The sequence below is a fragment of the Carassius gibelio genome, chromosome A25 (assembly GCF_023724105.1).
Source record: "Carassius gibelio isolate Cgi1373 ecotype wild population from Czech Republic chromosome A25, carGib1.2-hapl.c, whole genome shotgun sequence".
Classification (NCBI taxonomy): Eukaryota; Metazoa; Chordata; class Actinopteri; order Cypriniformes; family Cyprinidae; genus Carassius; species Carassius gibelio.
In genome coordinates, this window is record NC_068395.1 from 14960076 (window position 1) to 14984620 (window position 24545).

Below are 24545 nucleotides of genomic sequence, written 5' to 3' on the forward strand. Positions count from 1 at the left end.
CCTAAGGCTCGCTTCCCCATTGTCTTGCCAAGCTGTAAGAACAAATAGGGAAGATTTGAAGCAATCTTTCTCTGAAGGTTGAAATCCCTTCCACTAACTTTGTGTGGGCGGAACAGCAGCGTGGCCTTCTCCAGCAGCGATGTACTCTCCCTTTGGCCCCTTCTGTACCAAGGACAGTGAATTTGCGCTGGGGCATTGGGAAGGTTACGACCTTAAGCGTAGCTTTTGTTGCACCCAAGGGCTTGTCGACAATTGCAGCGCCACAGGGTTGTGATGGTGTTCAGGTTGTGGCGTTTTCCGTAGGACCCCATATGTCGTTTGACATAACTCGTAGTGACCGACAGATAGGGAACGTCTCGGTTACGTACGTAACCCTCGTTCCCTGATGGAGGGAACGGAGATGTTATGTCCCCATGCCACAACCTTGAACCGGTCGCTGTTGCCGGGACATGTTCTCGGCTCGTCAGTGTTAACCCTAATGAGTGGATGCACCTGTCGCCCTATTTATACCCGTTGTCATGGGGAGTGACTCAGGTATGTTAAATCCACTAGCCAATTTTAATTGCCGTTTTCTTTTAAACTCAGAGATGATTGATCCAATCCAAGATGCTGGCCAATGCAGACAATCACCAGATTACAGTTTTGTCACTTCTCCGAAATTCCACAACCCATCAAATACAGACTGAACACGACAACAGACGCTGGTATTGGTAACACACTGATCTGACAAAACCCAACAAATATGTCTTTTAGCACTGGTCAACATCCTTTAATATAGTGTGAATAAGCCTAAAGAAATCAAACCCATGAGTGAGAACTGTGCTCTACTGTTTGAACTACAGAGATATAAGATACCCTGATATAGTGTTACAAAACTGCTAATGTCATACCTGGAGTCACTGGAGGTCTCTGTTGCATTACTGATTTTAGGGGGCAGATTGTTTATGGAATTATCAGACAAAGATGTACTGCTGCTTGATCTGGGAGAAGGAGATCTCATTTCAGACATTGTGTCTTGATTCTCTTTTTTCTCATGGAAGCTCATCTTTGAAGCACTGCCTTCCTACTCTTGTGTCTCAAAAAGTATGGCTGCAGACCTTTGTGGAAACACAACAATCGAAAACATAAAATAGACAGATAAACAATTAATTACAGCAGCTTTGCATGTTCACCTGTGAAGTGAAGTTGTGTATATTGATTTTGTACTTCACAATGACAAATGTTTTGAGCTTTTACACATATCAACTTATTCTATTCGGTGTGTTCTGAGACTGCACACAGACAAAGCTTACTAAAAAACCCTAACTACTGGTGAATTCAAACTCAAAGCTATCTCAAGATCAGCATGTGTGACTTTACCATACAGCATTTGCAGTGTGAATACACAGAGAATATGTATTAATTTTATAATATTAGTACATACACATATATACTGTATATATATAATTTAGTATATTATTATGGTAGATGTATATATTATTAGATTATATACAGTAGATATATATTAGTGGATTATATACATTTTTCAATTTGTGATTTTAAAATAAAAACGGACTAAAATAGCATTACAAAGGATTCACTCAAGAATATAAATATTTAAAGGGGTCAGTACATACATTTTATTTTGCCATACGGTCATTGTATAATAAAAATTAAATAAAAATGAACTGTAATGTTTTTCAGTACATTGCAAAGAAATGAAGTTGTTTTCCATGTTTTATTATACTAAGGTACATAATCATTTCTCACTGTTGATTCAGATATTATTATTAGCTACAGCACAAGTGAAAAAAAAATTTACAGAGTAGTTTTCGTAATAATGTGGTTCTTGTGATACAATAGAAGTGCAGAACTCAGCACTACGTTTGTACTGTAAGCTAAAACAAATGTAAAATAATAATAATGATAAAACAAAATTCTTTTTGCAGTTATTTAAAATGTACATCATGACACTCAACGATCATCTCATATTGTGCCATTTGTGTAAGAGAATCAACAATCATTCATTCACTGATATTGTTTTTTTTTTTTTTTTTACTGTTTTAAAACAATTTACAATTGGCAGTAAAATATCTTAAAACTCACAATAACTTACCCACTCACCCTTACTATCTTACTAATGTTTGTATATTTTACCTTTATGATTACATAAGAAAATGTCCTTAACTTACCACAATCAGCTGCCACGTAAGAGTCCAGGCATCGATTACCGTCAGAATATTCTCCCTTCTTTTACTTTCATTTACTCAGCTGGTCAAGGTGACTCTTGATTTTGTCTCGTCTTCTTCTTCCTCTAGTGGTGCAGAGCATCATAACAACCTCAGCTCAGTCTTGAAGCAGTTCTGTTTTTTTTTTTTTAAGTGAACTCAAACAATATTAATAAAAATTTACCTTAAATTAAACACTACAAAAAAACAGTTAAATAACTTTTGTTGCTGTCACATGACCAACTCTGTTTACCCTCCTATATACAAATATCCTAATTTATTACACATTTATTTATAGCTGTTGAATTAATTCTGAACATTCTAGAATCAAAGCAGATATTTGGAAAAACGTTGGGAATTCACAAAAATAAATGATGACACCTCTTTGACCTGGAAAGTGCCCAAAAAGTGTGTTTCCAGTTGGACTGATATATTCAGTGCATCACATTATATTCAGGTGAAGCTTATAAATGTTCACATATTTATTATTTTTTTACATTAAAAGCAATAATTCACACAAAAATGACAATTCTTCATTTAATAAGAAACTCATTTAATTAGGTAGCAGCTCAAGCAGTTGTAAATCCTTTTTTTTCAAAATGGGATGTTTATCTCATGTAATGTACTGTATTTTCTGCAATAAAGGATATTAACTAATTAACTGCATATACACTCTCCAGTCAAACACAGTATCGTCAAAACTAACATGAATCTTCTATTTCTGAGGAGAATGATTCAGCGTTTCAATATGATCATGATGTTTAGGAGTAATATATGATAACTGTCAAGCTGAACAGGCTGCATTCAGTCACTTTTGCTGTCAGACCGCCTGGTTCTGTATTTGAGATAACAGATTTTTGTATTTTTGATAACATTTTAATTGGTATTATTTGGGAAATTTCATCTTCATAAACAAAATATAGAAATTTGTATACATTGTTATGATAACGATCATTATCTTTTTGTAGAGTATCATGGGTAAGGTACAGAGAAGCTTCTGGTAAACAACACATTAAGAAAAGTAATGAGTCATGAGATATTAAGAAAACCACAAATACAAGACCCTTCAGTCTCGATATAATAGAACATTTTTGCAACATCATTAAATAAATCAGGGAAATGAATTATTTTTTATAGTCCTTTAAACAGAGGATCAATGAGAAAAGTGAGATTCTACGAATACTTTAATATCTACAGATTTTTGCCCTCATCTTTTGAAGCAAAAAGTTAACATCTAATGTTTTGCAATACTTAGTTTCTTATTAAAATTATATTTAAAGCTTGTAATTTATTTGGGATATACAGACAGGAAGAGCAACCCTGCAGAACATGTGCATTATCTGCATTTATCTGCATCTGAATGGTGAACATTCCAGTCTGATACAGTTAACTTTTGTTTGTTGAAATAATGTTATGACCTCATCTACTGTAAAAATGGTAGTCCCTTAATGTATTTATTCTAGTATCATGGTTCTCTACAAATGAACAGTATATTGTGAAAAGTGCTCATCAAAATGAATTGAACTGAATCCAAATTACCATTAATTAATAAGCACACTGAAGGTACATGATCTGTATTGTGTCAGACTGTGCTCTGTCAATAGAAAAGGGTTGCTCATTATAAGATTTACAGTAAACACCCTGCAGATTTACATTAAACACTGCAGATTTACATTGAACACACTGTAGATCTACATTTAACACTGCAGATTTACAGTGAACACACTGTAAATACGGAAAATAAATCTGGAGAAACCGGTTCATTCAATGTTCCCTCAGATCCAGGTCTGAAAAGAATAACTTAATAAACTTGCTTGTGAAGGCAACCCAGCACTCAACATACAGTCAGGATTAAACAGTAACAGCAAGTTAACATCAAAATGATTGAAATGACTGCAGTACATATATGCTATGTTACAATTTTTATGGTTACATTTCTGATTACACTGTTGACCCTATTCCTATGCCTTAAAGGGTTAGTCCACCCAAAAATGAAAATTATCCCATGTTTTATATATATATAGAATACGTGTTGTTTGTATGTCCATTCCATGTAAACATGTATTCCATGTGTAAACAACTCACATACAACGTGTATTTGACGTGTTGTTTACATGTTACAATTTGCTTGTTTTTGACCTTCATGGCTTTCCATACTTTGCACACACATACATATCAACAGATTCAACTCACGTTGCCAATGTGATGTTTCAGGGTTATAATGATACAACTGTGTTGGATGCTTCTGTTTTGCAGACTGTAATTTAGTTTTTAATCTGTTATATGGCATAACTTGTTACATTTTGAGAATGGTTTAATTTATGTTTTGGACAGTTCACTACCCTGAAAGCTCATACCATCATGCATCATTTACATATATTTCGATCTTTAAGATGTATTTTTTACTGTGTTTGCAATATTTCAAGATGTTTCTTATCAGATTGTTAAATAGATGTTTAGGAAATGTCTTGTAAATCTGGTCTTTCAAGACATTAATGATGTTTCTACAGATTATTCCCAGATCAAGAAGTGGTGCTGAGAACCAAAATTATCTGGTTCTTTTTGGTGAACTGAGCCAAAAAAATATTTATCCATAAAAAGAGTTGGAATTCCCATCACCATTTGAAACTGAATTCAGTTCATTTGTTTATTATGTGCTACATAAATGAGAATAATATAAGCTTAAATTGAAACAATAGATTTGACTTTTTTTTTTTTTTTTTTTTTGCAATCAAATTTTCTACTTCCCACATGAAATGAAAGCTTTACATTTACATTTTAAAATACCAGTGTTTTTATTTTTTCCAAGTTTCTAGTGAGCAGATGCTCAATTAAGTTAGATAGCCCTTGGGAAAATGTGTTTAATTGTGATGAATTTTATTTAAATGTATGTTTTATTTTTTAAGGTATATATTTGTTTTAAATAAACAAAAGGCCACATTTACTCAAGGAGTATACTTTGTTTTGAAATTCATAAACACACTCTTGGACACTTGGTCAGGGAGTTAAGACCTCTTTTGTGAGGTCTGTCTAAAGTTGACTTGTGCTTCATACCTTTAAAATGTAAATTAAGATAGTGATTGCAGAATAACTGTCTTTTCTAAAAAATGCTGGGCTAGTAGAGTATCTGTAGCACTTCATTTAATTGTACACTGTTACATAATTATCCTTCCTGGATCATGTCACGTTTCATTGCAAGGCAACCTGCTGATTTACTGTCTCTATGTTCAATATGTAATGCTATTTGACACCTGTATTTGAATTATGAAACAGTTGTTTTGTGTTAGTATTAATACCCTTTACCTCAATTCCTGAGTTAAAATTTGTCGATTTTTATTTAATCGGCACACATATTTATTGAAGCCTTCGATACCACTGAATGTAAGAATATTACACCAAAGATGGCTTAAAAATAATTTGGGAGTCCACTGTTTACTTTATTTATCTTAACACAGCCCAATTAAAACAGTAATCAAAAACAATCCAGTTTACACACTATTCAGTTATTACAGAGCTATGAATGAGTTTCAGATAAATACTTTAGTTTATTGTTCAGTCTCAAAGCTCTGCTGATGGATACAGAGAAATTATTAATAAATATCCAGCAGATAATTGAGAATCATCAGTTAAGTCAACTTTGCATTTGGTGATTTTGACAATGTATATAATTTCAAAGCAACTTTCCAAAAAAAATGTATAATAAAAATAACCCTCAAATACAACAACAGTATATTTATTTATTAATAATTTAATGCTTTACTTTTTCTATTATACTCTCTTTTTTGTCATTTTTACTTGACTTTCACATGAACTAAGTGGTGTATTTAAACCAAATGAAACTCATGGAAAGAAAGATACAGAGGAGAGAGAGTAAGAATAAAGTAGTGTAAACAATTTACACTAATAACAAATATGTGGTAAAAAAAAAAAAAAAAAGCACATATTTCCTTTATCTAAGAGTCATGGAGTGAAACAGTATTTTTTTTTTTTTTTTTACGGTGTTTCATGCTGCAATGAATCAAGACAAATTAATGATCATTAAAAAAAATGAAACCACTTTGTCAGCAGTGTCATATTTCAGTGTCATTGTTATATATAAATGGAAGTTTTCAGTGCAGAAGAATTTGATTTGTAGTCATTCAATTTTGTAGTCATTTGTCAGAGAAGCTTCAGAGAAAGATTTCTGTTCTCTCTAAAGAAACAATATACTGTGAAAAGTGCTAATCAAATGAATTTTGAGTTGAACAGAATCAAAATTACAGTATTAATTAATATGTGAAAGTGATGATCTGTATTATTTCAGACTGGACTGGATTGAAAGGGACAAGATTCTCTAATATTTACAGTAAACTTCCTGCAGATTTACATTAAACACTGCAGATTTACAGTGAACACACTGCAGGAATAGATGGTACATCCGGAGAAACTGGTTCATTCACTTTTGTCTTTTATATATTCAAATCTGAGAAGACACAAAGATATCAGTGACTCTGCAGTTCATAATACCACACATTTCAAATTAGTCAAAAAATTCTGTCAGGCAGACAGAATGTGTTCAGAAAGAGGGAGATACAACATTTGAACAACACACAGGGCCGTTTATAGGAATTTGGGGGCCCCAAGCAAAATGGACATAGAGGCCCCCTGACCCCCGCAAAGCCTACAGGAACCATAGCATAGCCATACAGTTTAAGTTCACCCACACTTTATATTAATAAAAAAGGTTTACAGTGCAAATACTGCTTGAAAAAATAGTTTGGTGGGAATTCAATAGTGATTTGCACTGTTTTTGTTTTCTAATAATATGACAGCACACACTTATCATTTTAAACTCTGGGCTGTGCAAATATCAGCTATAATTATAGAGCTTGTGGTACCTTGGCTATATAGAGGAAACATCAGCACTGAGAAGTGATGCTGCATCTGTTCATGTTGAGGATGAAGTTGATGGTGTAGCTGGGAAAATAATTAGAAAAAAAAAAAAAATCTGAAATTACCTGTGTAGTACGTATTTCACTGTTAACATATTGAAAGAGGTCACTATTAACAGCTCAGGGGTGCGTTTCCCAAAACCAAGTTAGATGGTAGACATTTTATAATAACAATCATTGACAGATGGTAAATTGATAGTTAATTAATCTTTAGTTAATTGTCATTTAACTGTTAGCAAACAGTATTTTTTCTTATTATAAAGTTTACCGAAAACTTAAAAACATCCCAAGCTAATGTTTGATGCATGGAATTTATTGTGTGGCTTTCATAATCCCCATTTGGTAAATAGATTATCACGGTGGAATAGTATAGCATGCTATTTGCTATGCCACTTTCATCTAGGGCTGTAGCTATCAAATATTTTAGTAATCGAGTATTCTACCAAAAATTTCATCGATTAATCGAGTAATCGGATAAAATGTGTTTTTGCTTATAAATATTAATTATGCAAGAGAAAATAAGACTCCTGGGTCTCTTAAAATGAACAACTAAGTCCTTTTTTAGATTTTTTCTTTTTTTTTTTTTTTTTAAATGCATAGAATGCAATGCATACATCAAAAATAAACATTTAATAATTTCCATTGTTTCCTATGTCTGTACTTGTACTGTGAACAATGACAATAAAGTTATCAGATGAATTAAGTGCATTTAAGTGCCATTCAGTTGGGGTTTTAAATAAAGCATTTTCTGAGATGCACATTAAACATTAAACACAAAACATTAATTTATCTTTTAATTATTGAAAATTAAGCAAACGTAACTTTTTGGTAAACAAAGGGGATTTAATATTAAAAATAAAACATAGAAGAAATTGTGTGATTAAACCTTAAAAAAAAAGAACTACTACTACTTTTTCTAGTAGTAGGCTATGTACATTCTGCTGAACAATAGTAATAGCTTCAGTGTGTGTTAATAAAGTCGCGCTTCTGCTCCATTCATTAACAGAGACACGCAGAACATGCAGGATTCATATTTAAATACTGTTCCGGCTTAATATTTACTGATATAAGTCCATATCGTGATCTGATGTAAGTGCAATGACCTATTTTAAATTTATTCAAAATTTGGCGATTTACGTGCCATTCCGTTTTTAAACTGTAAATTCTGTTTTTATGACTGGATTCCGCGATTCCCTCCGCGTTTTCTGCACCGCGGAAATCATAAGGCCCTAGTTGTGGTATACCAGCTTTATCTTGCAATCGACACACGCCATGACGTTCTCTTTACGTTTGAACGCGCCCTCAAATCAAAACACTGCTGACTCCTTGCAGTATGAGATTTCTGTTCTGTACTTCCTTATCCCGTTAAAAACATATTACAGTAACCATATTCCTTCCGTTCGAAAAAAAAAAAAAGTTGCACTAACTGTTCGTTACAAGCAGCATTTGCCGTCAGGCAGGTAGCTAACATAAACATCTGCTGAGTCCCAATTCGCATACTATCCGTCCTAAATAGTATGCGAAACTAGAATTAGTGCGTCCCAAATCGTAGTATGTTGAAAATAGTATTCCAAAGATACCCGGATGGTCTACTATTTCCGGTTAGAATTCGAAGTGCAGATCAATGCACACTCTAAGTGCTAATATTGCCCACAACCCATTGCATACGGGAGGGAGGAGCTTTGCGGTGATGTAAACATGACAGCCGGGTGCAGCAGCGGAGATGCGCCCTCAGCTTTTAAGTGTAAGAATTCAAATGTTTAACCCTAATTAAAGTTATATTTTATTTCGTTACACACATTGCACATGAACGTCAGAACCAGCCGCCTCACAAACGACCTGCGTTTGGTTCTACGACGAGGCAGCCCTGCTTCCTCACTCCTCAACTTGGTAGAAGCACACATAGTTAAATGTATTGTGAAAAAAAACAATGAGAAAAAATGATGGGAATAGTAAATAAAATTTTATTGGACATAAAGAATGAATGAAACGTTAACAGTTGTGGTGTGCATAACTATGCAAACACGTTGTCGTTCACGTTGCATGACGTCATCGAAGTATGTCCCAGAGCGTGCATACTCTTTTGCTACACACTCAAAAGTATGTACTTTTCCCTCACAAAAAAAGTACATACTTTTAGGTCGTAGTATAAGTAGGCGAATTGGGATTCAGCAATATTTTTGCTAGCCTACCTGCTGCAAAATTACACCATTTGTACAAGACTGACAAGTAGAGCTATTTTATCCAGTGTAATTTATCACTTACCATTATCTTGTTGTTTTTTTTATCCTCCTCTTCCTTTCTCTTTTGGCTTCTTGAAGCATAATTCCGCTTCATGACTGCCGAGGAGGTTTTGTATTTTACCGGCTGCAGAGATCACATTGGCTGGATGCTGTCAGCGACTACTGAGAGGGGGCCCCCCTGAGAGGATCCCGATAACAGTGTCATTACACGTTACTGCATTGACGATCAAAGGGGCGCTCACACAGTGTCGTTGCATTTTATTCTTAACCAGTCGTTGTCTTGGGGCCCCAGGCCAGCTCGGGGCCCCAAGCAATTGCTTGGTTTGCCTGCCTTGTCGATTTTGTCGCTCTTTCAATTGTTCTTCAGGTTCTGCAGGACAGGTGACTGTAATTCAGACTCCAACAGAGAAACATGTTCAGAACGGACAAACAGTCACTCTGACCTGTAAAAACAGCAGCTCCATTGGACGCCAGTCAGATGGAGATTGTAAATCATGTGTCTCTTCTGGTACCTACAGAAACCCGGAGAAGCTTCTAAACATTTAGTTTTCAGTATCAAAACCGTATATACTGCATCTAGTTACAGTGGAAATGGAGCTGATTATGGAACTGATTTCTCTCTGACCATCAGTGGAGTCCAGACCTCCGTCAGTCAGAGTCACAGTGACTGCACTGATACAGCTGAGAGATACTGCAGCTGCTGATGAACACAATCACACACAACACTGATCAACACAAACACTAGTAACACAATATCATCACAATCAACATTAATCTTATATTTCTGAAACAAAATGAGACAGTGTTTTAATATAATCATGTTTTATGTGTAATATATGAATACTGTCAATCAAACTGAACAGACTTGCATTCAGTCACTTCTGAATGTGATGCTTTCCATTTGACCTACAGAAAGATTTAAAATCTTACACATTTACCCTTAATAAATTAAATTTAGCAAATAAATTACTGACAACCTACATGTTGTAATATAATATTTTGCCAATAAGTGTCGCTGTTATACTGTCAACATCAAGTGTGTCACTGCTGTTGTTCTTTTCCTGCTTCATTTTTTCTGTAGTGTTAAAAAAAATAATAAACATCTATGTGCCTTGACAAGTAATAAATACAATGAAATGCAGCCAAAAGTTACCTTTATAAAAAATAAAAATAAAAATAAAAAAACATTAATTACCTTAGTTTCCTAGTTGATAATGTCAATGTGTATTAAATTGGTAGATTTCCCCATGTAATTTCAGTTTCAATTTAACAATCTGACATAAAATCTTGTGTTTGTTTGTTTGTTTGTTTACACAATAATAAATTGCATTTTAGTATTGACTCAGAATCATTAGGTATATCAGAGAGATTCTGATTCACAACACTTTGTTTGATGGTCATATAATGATTCCCTCTGAAAGCGGTGAGTGTGATTATTTAATGACTGCAAGGTCAGTTAGAGTCAGAACAAATGATTATTGATTAGGTATCATGGATTTCTATGAGATATGGCATATTCATACATATTTTCTAAGTCACCTATAACTATAAGGGTGATTTTGTCTTTGTGCTAAAGTGAAACTGGTCTGTTTCAGTTCAGATCATGTAACCAATCAAACAGAGACACTGGGAGCGTGGACTGAAAATCTCATTTACATTGTGAGTGTGGAGTGATTGTGATCCTCTCAGAATAGAGCAGCTCTGTCTCCAGAGACCATGTTCAAACCCCAAGAGCTTTATTTGACTAGATTTACTGCTACTGATAGGGCTTCTGAAAAACACCTGGACAAACACTACATGGACCTTCATCTGTTAGTTGAATGATGTTGTCAGACACAAATGGAGTTTGTTGAGAAGCTTTATTGAATGTTGCAGCAAACACAGCAGATTGAAAGATCAGCCAGTGCTTTGACACTAGAGCTCTCTTTCAGTATTGAGTTGTAAATGACTACAGCTGCAGCACTAGACTCATGTGAATCCTGCCTGACACAGGACACTCAGATACGCTCATCTTCAGGAGAGAGCAGCGCTCACTGGAGAAACATCAGCACTGCGAGCGACTAACAGCGACTCTTGTGGAACGAGGCCTCATGAGGAGCTCCATCATGTGTTACTCTGCAGACGTACAGCTCTCCCTCTTCCCAGCGTGCTTTGCTGAGGGTCAGGACACTACTGCGGCTGTAGCGGCCGTCCTGCTCGCTCTCTGCGCTGGTCACAACCCCCTCGGTGACCTCTGAGCCGTCCAGTGTCCAGCTCACCAGCGCCCCCTGTGGAGAGTAAGAGCTGAGCAGACAGAGCAGTGCGGCTGAGTCTCCAGAGATCTGCAGAGAAGAGGGCGGCAGCAGAGACACTGAGGGCTTCACTGTGGGACCAGCTGCAGGAGACAAACACAACACATTCACAAACACAGAGAAAACACACTGCAGCTCCAGCACTCTTCTGCCCTGCAGCATTCACATCATTTCAACATGACTTTCAGCAGCAGACGTGTGAGATGCAGTAAAAATCACAACAATCTCATCATTCATCTTATTCAACATCACTACAGCTGATATATACACAATATACAAACTACACAATCACTATATACATATTATACTATATAAATGAAACATAAAATGAAACCAAATGTACAACGACACTGACTGGTATAATTTCAATATAATTTAATATACAGTATTGTCATAAAGTTCTTACATTATATCTTACTTGAACTTAAAATGTTTTTACGGACTTTTGTTTTTACTATTTTTTTTACACTTTTCAAACTATTACAATGCAAATGTAAATTATTTCACAATATTTCAAAAACATTCCTAAACATTCATATATTATGTATTTTGTATGTTTTTTTAATGCACAATATGAGCAAAAGAGATTCAAAATCTTTGAACTACAAAAACTATATTTGCTTTCTGATGACAAATCTTTATATGATCAGTGTAAAAATGCATGAAAATATATCAGCATTTTGTCAAACTAAATGATAAAACTAATAAAACTCAAAGTGAGACATTATAGTAATGTGTTTGGACAATAATTGTTTGCTGAGTATATATAAAGTTATTTTGAAGCTCTTAAGGTGACAATAAAATAATTTCTATTAAACATTAAAATCATTTAAACAACATTTCAACAATTTTGTACAAGTTAAAAGAGCTAGACTTACCGAGCACCAGTTTAGTTCCTCCACCGAAAGTCCACCACAGTGAAACAATCGAATGAAACACTCGAACAAAAACCTCTATTCCACTCGAGTGAACACAAACTCCAGCAGAGAGAGAGAAACAACACTTCAACACACTGAGAGCACAAACACCTCAGCTGCTGACAACACTCAGACATTTACTTTGACAAAATGCTTTTCATGAAGTAAGAACAAAGACAAAATATTTTCTAAATATTTGTTATTGCTTGAAAAAAAAAGAGATTCTTTTCATAATTAGTGGAAGTTTTTATAACTTCAATTTACAATAGACAAGATTCATTTTGAATTAATATTCTACATTTCTCACTCATTACCCTGTCATCTGCTTGCATATTTGTTTTTAAAGAAATATGTTTGATTACCTCTGAGGTGACCTTTGACCTCTTTCATCATGGATGATGTCATGGAGTTTCTCATAATGATTCTTCTGTTGTTCATATGAAACTCAATCATGATTCACAGAGAAACCTGCAGCTTCAGACAAAAGAATCAAGACACATTTGTTCATGTAACGTTTTTATAAAAAAGGGAAGAAAAGAAAAAGAAAAGAAAAGTCAAGTATCCACTGTATCTGGGCTTGTGGTGAGTCTCTAGCTAAAAACTAAAGTTTTCATCTGTCACCATTTTTAACAGAATGTTTTCTGTCCATTTTACAATTTCACTCTCACTCGAGGATTGATGACAGAAAGAGTGACACCATGAACTCTGATTAGAGATTTACAGTCAGTCCTGATACTTTATGAACAAACTCACAATTCACTCTCTTCTTATAGTGGTGTTGATTCATCTAATAGAATTTATAGAGTAATATATTCTGTAACTCTAGTCTAGTATATCAGTCTTGTTGCAGCTAGATCTGTTGTGAATCCTGCCCACTTCTTTGCATCATCAGCACATGCTTCAGTGCTCTGAGAGAGTTTATAGTGCTGTGAGTTTAACACTTCATGACTGAGAGCAGAACAGAACACAATCTTCATCATCACACAAGACACAACAACAACAATGAACAACATCATCATCCTCATCTGGACTCTCACACTGCTTGCTCAAGGTTTGTGTAATACAGTTTTCATTATGATTATATGTTCTCTGAAGTGTAAAATATTAATAATTTACAGTTGTTTCTTAATGTTATTCTCATTCTTTCTTTCAGAGAGTAGAGGACAGTACACTGTAACTCAGAGTCCATCAATAACAGCAGCTCAACCAGGACAAGAAGTCAGAATAAACTGTAAAACCAGCAGTTCAGTGTATGCTAATAATCGTTTAGCCTGGTATTTACAGAAACCTGGAGAAGCTCCTAAACTCCTCATATATTTTGCAACAAGCCGTTTCACTGGAACTCCATCTAGATTCAGTGGCAGTGGATCTAACAGTGATTTCACTCTGACCATCAGTGGAGTCCAGACTGAAGATACAGGACATTATTACTGTCAGAGTGCTCACTGTCCTAGTAGTTGTGTGTTCACACAGTGATAAAGAGTCGTACAAAAACCTCCGTCAGTCAGAGTCACAGTGACTGCACTGATACAGCTGAGAGATACTGCAGCTGCTGATGGATGACAACACAAATATTATAGCAAAAATTTGAGAGATTTAATACAATATTTATTCATTTATTAACTTACTACATTTATTTAATAGGTGTATACATTACATTATATCATCAATCATTAATTGTGTGATCATTGTAAAGTGTAGCCAGTATTTATTTGTCTTATTCATCTAAATCAACGAATAGAAGAACTATCAAACAGATCACACACCGAGGCCTGATGTGACTCACATGACAGTATGAACTTCAAAAACAATGAATAAAATGGAAATTTTCCCCAGGTCACCACATGTTCATAATATGACTAGTGTTCTGTTTCTGCAGGTATTGACATTGTTAATGTTTATCTGTAAAATATAAGCTAAAGCTCTGACACTTTCAATCAATAAAAAGCTTCATGTCACAGTGCATGATGGGTGCCACCATAGCTCAAAGACCATCCATGATTCCAACCTTGCATTGTGGTATGAATAAATTATGCTTCATCAGCAGTTTCATGATACATTAAATCTCAAAACACACCTGAAGAACAATCAAGACAGACTGTATATATCAAACACAGGAAAACAAATATTTTTTTTTATTACTGATGTTAAACCATATCAGTGCTGAATAAATGCAGACATGCAGTCGTGTCTGATATTGTTGTGAAAAGTGAAAGTCGAAAGCCATGACATTTTGCCAAGTATAGTAACCCATACTCGGAATTGGTGCTCTGCGTTTAACCCATCCAAGTGCACACACACAGCAGTGAGAAGTGTACACACACCCAGAGCAGTGGGCAGCTACAGCTACAGATCCAGCGCCCGGGGAGCAACTGGGGGTTCAGTGCCTTGCTCAAGGGCACTTCAGTCATGGGTATTAATGGTGGAAGATAGCACTGTTCATTCACTCCCCCCCCACATACAACTCCTGCCAGCACCGATACTCGAACCGGTGACCTTCTGGTAACTAGTCCAGCTCTCTAACCATTAGGCCACAGCTGCCCCAAAGCAGAGCAGATGTCAGATGAGAGAAAAGAGTAAAGCTCAGCGTAAGAATGAATGAGTCTCTCATGTGCTGTTGGTCTCCATGTGAGACATCAGTGAGAAGTCAGAGGAGAGATGGAGTGCATCTGCTCTGAACACTGATTTCCCCTCACTTCTCCTCATGAGAGAGTCAGACTGCTGCTCCAGCTGTTCAGATGTCCTTCTGTTTCCAACACCTTCAGCTCCGGCTCCAGGCTGAAGAGAAGCTTGTGTTTGTCTCTCACTTCAGTGCTGCTGATCTTTGTGTAAATCTCTTCTCGCTCATTGTAGGAGAGATGAAGCCTGACAATCGGAGAACAAATCTCAACTCAACACAACAATGTTTGGCCTTTGTTTCTCTACTCACATCAAGTATTTTAGGAAAAAAAAAGTAAATACAAGATTTCAAACATAATTAAATGCATATGCTGTTGAAAGCTATCGTTCTGAATTTAGTTTTGGATAGCCTAAAATCTTACCAAATTTACTTGTCACCTGTTGCAAAAAAAATAAAAATAAATAATAAATAAAAAAAACAGCTATTTTATAAGAATTAGCTATAACATTTGTGTAACGATCTTTGAAAAATATCTTTAAAATTGTTTTCAAGTTCAAATCAATTTAAATTCATTTTATTAATGTTAAACATAATTTTTCAATAAATAATTCATCAATACATGTTTTAATATAGCTTATATTAGAGATCTTTCCAGAAGGAACAAAACTGTTAAAGGTAAAGGTTGTAGGACCTGCCACTAGAGGGCGCACTACCAAAACAATAACAATCACGTGGTTTGATGACGCTAAGAAGGAGCGTGGAATGATGGGATTTGTTGTCTTCTACCCAACCGCTGACGGTCATTCAATCAGACGGAAAGATAAATCATGGATTTAACGGATGAGGTAAAGTTTTATAAATGTTGTGTTTGATGTCATAATTTTATTATATTGAATTAGACCTGAGTAATGGAAGGTTTACAACAAAATTTTTAGTCATACAAGTTAGACTATTTGTCCATTTTGATGGTGTGATAACGATTTGCGCGAGTAGATTGCAAACAAAGTCGATGCAAAGACGCGATCAGACTATGGATCAGATTGTTCCTCGCATGGGTCTAGAGACATGATGCCCTACGTTTGGCGTCTATGCCCCATAATACTAATCTTGTTTATGGTTATAATAGCACACGTTTTCTGTAAAGTTACGAATCAAAACAACTCACCTGTCGAGTAAAACACAAGCGAGATTGGCATCTCTTTCTAGCTGAAGTTTGATGCGAAGCTCTCTACATCTAGAAAATGCAACACCGATATTGATCCTCGCTCTTTTTTCTCCTCTTGTCCCGAACTCTTCTTGGGTCGTGTGGTTGGCCCGTATGCTTATGTTTACGGGAGCTGTCCTTGTCGACAGAACCAGCGTCAGACGGTAAACAATAATTATGTTCCAAAAATAAGTAACACAATCCACCATAAAACGTGCAAGAAGAAGTAAATAAGAACTGCTTGAAGCAAGTGTCCCAACATTTTTGGAATCGGGTTTGTAGTTGAGTCTAATTTCTTGAATATGATAACACAACAAATCCGTTTGTCTTAAAATGGTGGAACATGTTGCAAAACAAAGAGCAGCCATTAAGCTAAAACAGGGTATTGCGTATCAAAATTAATAAAGATAAATGAATAGAATGAAGAATATATATAACATCTATATAATAAAATAAGGAATGCTTGAAAGAAAAAAGATGATCTACAGCAATTAATCCCGTGCGTTAGCTCTTTATCTTTCCATTATTCCTTTTGTGTGACTGACTGAAGTTAGTAAACTGCTGCTGTCACTTGAAAACTGGACAAAAGAGCAGTCAGAGTGATTCAGTAACAGCTGTGAGTGACAGAGACACTGAAGGACACACATCAGAATGAATCATTCACTGCGTCTCATCACAGAGTCAACAGTTGATTCAAACATTCAGAGCTCAGTTTGACTGCTGCGAATCTCAGTGTGAACTGATGAATATGAACAAACCTCATCTCTCCATGAGTCCAACTCTACTGACTCATTTCAGAGAATGAAGAGTCAAACAGTCAAACTCATATCTGAGTGATTGTGTTCTTCTCAGAACAGAGCAGCTCCATCAGCAGATGTTCAGCATCCTCACAGGAGCTTCATGATACAGTAAAACTACATAGAGTCAACAAACAGAGAACCAACAGTGATCTTAGGAAATGTTTTAATGAGGTTCACAACTTCACAGTCTTGTTTCATAATTTCCTTCATCTGCAGGTGTTTTTATGGTTCATTGAGTGACATATGATTAAAAAAATTAGCTTGAGTTTTGTGGCCTCATTTATAAAGATGTGCGCAGAATTTCTTAAATGTCTCTATAAACAATTTCTAAAACCGTCTGTATGCAAAAAAAAAGGAAAAAAAAAGAAAAAAAAAAATTAAAAAGGCATTTAAAATGTTTTTATTTACTCACAAAAAAAAATGTGAAAAAATAAATAAAACTAAACCGGCAAGGAAATTTAAACGTATATTCAGCTAATTCAAATGGCATTCTCTTCACAAAGCATATGATAATATTAGTGCTTATTGTAAATGTCTAATTTACAATAAATTAAATTACTGATTATTAATTTCCATAGCAACTAAATTCCTATTTGTTCTCACTTTTGACATAGAATAAAATCCATGGAATTTAGGATGTTTAATAAATGAGGCTCGTGACCTTTTCAAATTTAAACAGACAAATTTACTAAGTGGTTTTTAATTAAATTAAACCCAGTATAGTTTTAACATATTGTACGTTTTAATCCATATATTTAAATAGCATTTCACCCATCTGTACTTTTATTTTGACTTCTGTAAATATTGATCAAATTAGTATTAATAATAAATTTTGCACAAACAAAACCACCAAGCAACCATTAAACACTTCAGAATCTGAACATCATCAAAACAGAATACTGACAGATTGACAAACAGAGTTCAATAAATTCACAAGATGGAATTGCAAACAAAATCATTTATTATAAGCGATATAAAGGAATATAACCTCAGTTTTCAGTCTTGTGTCAAATGGTTCACAGGTATGAATCTATATAGTTTTAGAAAGCAGATGCTCTTTAATATTATTCTGTTTAATATCAACCCAGTAAAATAATTCAAGACACACTGCTAATAGTGCCATACTTATCAAAACACTAACATGCATGAAGAAATTCATCTGAGACTGACAGCTGTCTGTTCTGTGTGTGAAGAGCATTTACATAGAGACACTTTGCATGAGAGAGTTTATAGTGCTGTGTGTTTAACACTTCATGACTGAGAGCAGAACAGAACACAATCTTCATCATCACACAAGACACAACAACAACAATGAACAACATCATCATCCTCATCTGGACACTGTGTATATGTGTACCAGGTATGGTTTTCATGAAAATGTTAAAGTAAAAAAATATAATATTATCAGCAATGAATATTACACATATATACCTGTTCTTTCTAACTCTGTTTCTAGGTTTCAGTGGGCAGGTGACTGTGACTCAGACTCCATCTGTTAAAACAGTTCAGATCGGTGGTACAGTCACTATAAACTGCAAAACTAACACAGTAGTGAAAGATGCTTGTTCAGGTTCATATACTTGTATGGCCTGGTATCAGCAAAAACCTGGAGAAGCTCCTAAACTCCTCATATATTATGCAACAAACCGTAACACTGGAACTCCATCTAGATTCAGTGGCAGTGGATCCAGAAGTGATTTCACTCTGACCATCAGTGGAGTCCAGACTGAAGATACAGGACATTATTACTGTCAGAGTTTACACTACATTAACAGTAATAATGTTTACACACAGTGATAAAGAGTCGTACAAAAACCTCCGTCAGTCAGAGTCACAGTGACTGCACTGATACAGCTGAGAGATACTGCAGCTGCTCAGAAACACAATCACACACAACACCCCACATAGCAAATGGACTTGTCACCAAATGTGGCCTCAAGCTGGCACTGCTGGCCTCCTTTTGGCAATGGTATGTACCCTTTCAGCCAGAGCAGGGCCATGTGTGGCAATAACGGCAGGGCTTGGATCAGGAAAAGAATATGAGGACTGATTGTTGGTGGGAGGAGTCTGGCCCAGATCAGTCCAGTGATATGTGGCCCAAATCAGGATAAGATCATAAACAATATAAATAAAATATTGCATAATAATGGTAAAATGATTACATACAGTACATTCTAATTCGAAGTGTAGTTTTGTTGAAATGCAGTCTTTGAAATGGCAAGTCAAAACAGAATGAAACTTTATCATTTCTAAATTAAGCAAATCAGTCAAGTGCATTAAACTGCACTTAATTACAATTTTATTAAATGTTATATTATCATTCTTAGTACAAATAATCTTAAAATCCTTACATGAGAGAGAGAGAGAGAGAGAGAGAGAGAGAGAGAGAGAGAGAGAGAGAGATCATTTAACCATTACCATGTGATATTTATTTGGTTTACTATGAGACACACACTCAGGGGCGCTGCACAAGATCCCGGTTCCTATGCATAGGCAGTCCTAATGACTTTTCAAGGGCGCTCTCTTCTTTTGGGGCCCTGGTAATCAGTACTGGTTTTACCCCCAGTCCGACGCCCCTGCACACACTGATCAATAATAAAGAGTGGGCACACATCATCTTTATTAGTTTGCTGTCATGCACAAGCATTAAATAAAATGATCATGAAAATTCTCTGTATCCATGTGATGCTTGGTGTGGTTTTGGTACTATTATATTCTTCCAGAGAGGACTGCAACTGAAATGCATCTTCACTGGGATTAAAGTTACTGTGGTAATGCTCTTTGGCACATCTGTAATAAATGATTATGATTAAGTTACATGTGTCTATCTGTTACGTTACTCTTATAGACTGTATACTTTATACACTCACTCTTTACTGATTGATTTGTTCTTTATTAAAATAAAGGGAAAAGTGATTGTTTGGCCCGGATCTGGGACAGAAAACATCTCCTGTAATGGTGAGTTTGTCTGTGTGCTGCTTGACTACAGCAGAAGTGAAACTGGTCTGTTTCAGTTCAGATCATGTAACCAATCAAACAGAGACACTGGGAGTGTGGAGTGAAAATCTCATTTACATTGTGAGTGTGGAGTGATTGTGATCCTCTCAGAATAGAGCAGCTCTGTCTCCAGAGACCATGTTCAAACCCCAAGAGCTTTATTTGACTAGATTTACTGCTACTGATCGAGCTTCTGAAAAACACCTGGACAAACACTACATGCATCTTCATCTGTTAGTTGAATGATGTTGTCAGACACAAATGGAGTTTGTTGAGAAGCTTTATTGAATGTTGCAGCAAACACAGCAGATTGAAAGATCAGCCAGTGCTTTGACACTAGAGCTCTCTTTCAGTATTGAGTTGTAAATGACTACAGCTGCAGCACTAGACTCATGTGAATCCTGCCTGACACAGGACACTCAGATACACTCATCTTCAGGAGAGAGCAGCGCTCACTGGAGAAACATCAGCACTGCGAGTGACTAACAGCGACTCTTGTGGAACGAGGCCTCATGAGGAGCTCCATCATGTGTTACTCTGCAGACGTACAGCTCTCCCTCTTCCCAGCGTGCTTTGCTGAGGGTCAGGACACTACTGCGGCTGTAGCGGCCGTCCTGCTCACTCTCTGCACTGGTCACAACCCCCTCGGTGACCTCTGAGCCGTCCAGTGTCCAGCTCACCAGCGCCCCCTGTGGAGAGTAAGAGCTGAGCAGACAGAGCAGTGTGGCTGAGTCTCCAGAGATCTGCAGAGAAGAGGGGGGCAGCAGAGACACTGAGGGCTTCACTGTGGGACCAGCTGCAGGAGACAAACACAACACATTCACAAACACAGAGAAAACACACTGCAGCTCCAGCACTCTTCTGCCCTGCAGCATTCACATCATTTCAACATGACTTTCAGCAGCAGACGTGTGAGATGCAGTAAAAATCACAACAATCTCATCATTCATCTTATTCATCATCACTGCAGCTGATATATACACAATATACAAACTACACAATCACTAGATACATATTATACTATATAAATTAAACATAAAATGAAACCAAATGTATAACGACACTGACTGGTATAATTTCAATATAATTTAATATGTTGTCATAAAGTTCTTACATTATATCTTACTTGAACTAAAAATGTTTTTACAGACTTTTGTTTTTACTATTTTTTTTACACTTTTCAAACTATTACAATGCAAATGTAAATTATTTCACAATATTTCAAAAACATTCCTAAACATTTATATGTTTTGTATTTTGTATGTTTTTTAATGCACAATATGAGCAAAAGAGATTAAAAATCTTTGAACGACAAAAAATATATTTGCTTTCTGATGACAAATCTTTATATGATAAGTGTAAAAATGCATCAAAATAAATCAGCATTTTGTCAAACTAAATGATAAAACTGATAAAACTCAAAGTGAGACATTATAGTAATGTGTTTGGACAATAATTGTTTGCTGAGTATATATAAAGTTATTTTGAAGCTCTTAAGGTGACAATAAAATAATTTCTATTAAACATTAAAATCATTTAAACAACATTTCAACAATTTTGTACAAGACAGTTAAAAGAGCCAGACTTACCGAGCACCAGTTTAGTTCCTCCACCGAATGTGCACCACAGTGATACAATCGAATGAAACACTCGTACAAAAACCTCTATTCCACTCGAGTGAACACAAACTCCAGCAGAGAGAGAGAAACAACACTTCAACACACTGAGAGCAGAAACACCTCAGCTACTGACAACACTCAGACATTTACTTCGCCAAAATGCTTTTTATGAAGTTTCTAAATATTTGTTATTGCTTGAAAAAAAAAGAGATTCTTTTCATAATTAGTGGAAGTTTTTATAACTTCAATTTACAATAGACAAGATTCATTTTGAATTCATATCCTACATTTGTCACTCATTATCATGTCATCTGCTTGCATATTTGTTTTTAAAGAAATATGTTTGATGACCTCTGAGGTGACCTTTGACCTCTTTTATCATGGATGATGTCATGGAGTTTCTCATAATGATTATTCTGTTGTTCATATGAAACTCAATCATGATTCACAGAGAAACCTGCAGCTTCAGACAAAAGAATCAAGACACATTTGTTCATGTTACGTTTTTATAAAAAAGGGAAGAAAAGAAAAAGAAAAGAAAAGTCAAGTAAAAGGTACTGTATCTGGGCTTGTGGTGAGTCTCTAGCTAAAATCTAAAGTTTTCATCTGTCACCATTTTTAACAGAATGTTTCTGTCCATTTTACAATTTCAGACCGACATGAGGATTGAATTGATTAGAGATTTACAGTCAGTCCTGATACTTTATGAACAAACTCACAATTCACTCTCTTCTTCTAGTGTTGTTGATTCATCTAATAGAATTTATAGAGTAATATATTCTGTAACTCTAGTCTAGTATATCAGTCTTGTTGCAGCTCGATCTGTTGTGAATCCTGCCCACTTCTTTGCATCATCAGCACATGCTTCAGTGCTCTGAGAGAGTTTATAGTGCTGTGAGTTTAACACTTCATGACTGAGAGCAGAACAGAACACAATCTTCATCATCACACAAGACACAACAACAACAATGAACAACATCATCATCATCATCTGGACTCTCGCACTGTTTGCTCAAGGTTTGTGTAATACAGTTTTAATTATGATTATATGTTCTTTGAAGTGTAAAATAATAATAATTTACAGTTGTTTCTTAATGTTATTCTTGTTCTTTCTTTCAGAGAGTAGAGGACAGTACACTGTAACTCAGAGTCCATCAATAACAGCAGCTCAACCAGGACAAGAAGTCAGAATAAACTGTAAAATCAGTAGTAATGTGTATGGTGGTAACTACTTACACTGGTATTTACAGAAACCTGGAGAAGCTCCTAAACTCCTCATATATCTTGCAACAACCCGTTTCACTGGAACTCCATCTAGATTCAGTGGCAGTGGATCTAACAGTGATTTCACTCTGACCATCAGTGGAGTCCAGACTGAAGATACAGGAGATTATTACTGTCAGAGTTACCACAATGATCCAGTGTTCACACAGTGATAAATAGTCGTACAAAAACCTCCGTCAGTCAGAGTCACAGTGACTGCACTGATACAGCTGAGAGATACTGCAGCTGCTGATGGATGACAACACAAATGTTATAGCAAAAATTTGAGAGATTTAATACAATATTTATTTATTTATTAACTTACCACACTTATTTAATAGGTGTATACAGTACATTATATCATCATAAATGATTCATTGTGTGATCATTGTAAAGTGTAGCCAGTATTTATTCGTCTTATTCATCTAAATCAACGAATAGAAGAACTATTAAACAGATCACACACCGAGGCCTGATGTGACTCACATGACAGTTTGAACTTCAAAAACAAAATGGAATGGAAAATTTCCCCAGGCCACCACATGTTCATAATATGTTATGTTCTGTAATACGTTCTGTTTCTGCAGGTATTTATCTGTGAAATATAAGCTAAAGCTTTGACACTTTCAATCAATAAAAAGCTTCATGTCACAGTTCATGATGGGTGCCACCATAACTCAAAAACCATCCATGGTTCCCAGCACACATTGTGGTATGAATAAATTATGCCGCTAAATTTTCTTAAAAGTTCTGCTCTTATTATTATTATTGCTGTTGTAGTAGTATTTATTCAAGGTGGAATAATAGTTTTGGCAATAATATTATGCAATATTGTTTATTTATAGTGCTATAAACAAGAGTTACACATTCATTGGTTTTCTTTTCTTTTCTTCTGATTTCAGATGAGTCACTGTGACTGAGCCTAAAGTTAAAACTGGGTCAAACAGTTACAATCGAGTGTAGTATGGATGTAGGACTAACCTCTGATGACTTGGGCTGCGTTTCTCAATTACTATTGATCTTAGAGAGTCATTTAGCATTTTGCACGTAACAGTCACACGTAGCCGTGTTTTAAAGGGTTATTTCACCCAATTTGCAAAAGTATGTCATTAATAACTTACCCTCATGTTGTTCCAAACCTGTAAGACCTCCATTTATTTTTAGAAACACAGTTTAAGATATTTTATATTTAGTCCGAGAGCTCTCAGTCCCTCCATTGAAGCTGTGTGTACGGTATACTGTCCATGACCAGAAAATTAAGAGAAACATCATCAATGTCCATGTGACGACAGAGGGTCCGTTAGTATTTTTTGAAGCAATCGGAAATACATTTTGGTCCAAAAATAGCAAAAACTACGACTTTATTCATCATTGTCTTCTCTTCCGTGTCTGTTGTAAGACAGTTCAAAACAAAGCAGTTTGTCATATCCGGTTCCCAGCAACAAGCAGTTTC

General features: G+C 35.6%; 3 gene segments (V, D, J or C); 2 read left to right on the forward strand and 1 right to left on the reverse strand.

The window, feature by feature from the left end:
- Positions 1-11225: 11225 nt before the first annotated feature.
- The window catches only part of LOC127947158 (immunoglobulin lambda constant 7-like), a 142324-nt gene continuing 129004 nt past the window's right edge, over positions 11226-24545 (reverse strand). The window contains 2 exon segments of the C gene segment in view: positions 11226-11755; positions 21800-21872. Coding sequence covers positions 11442-11755; positions 21800-21872 — 387 coding nt within the window.
- LOC127947196 (immunoglobulin kappa variable 3-15-like) lies at positions 13464-14510 on the forward strand. The segment is given in 2 exon segments: positions 13464-13640; positions 13743-14510. Coding segments are annotated over 2 exon segments (372 nt in total).
- On the forward strand, positions 18387-19026 carry LOC127947170 (Ig kappa chain V region 3381-like). The segment is given in 2 exon segments: positions 18387-18573; positions 18670-19026. Coding segments are annotated over 2 exon segments (390 nt in total).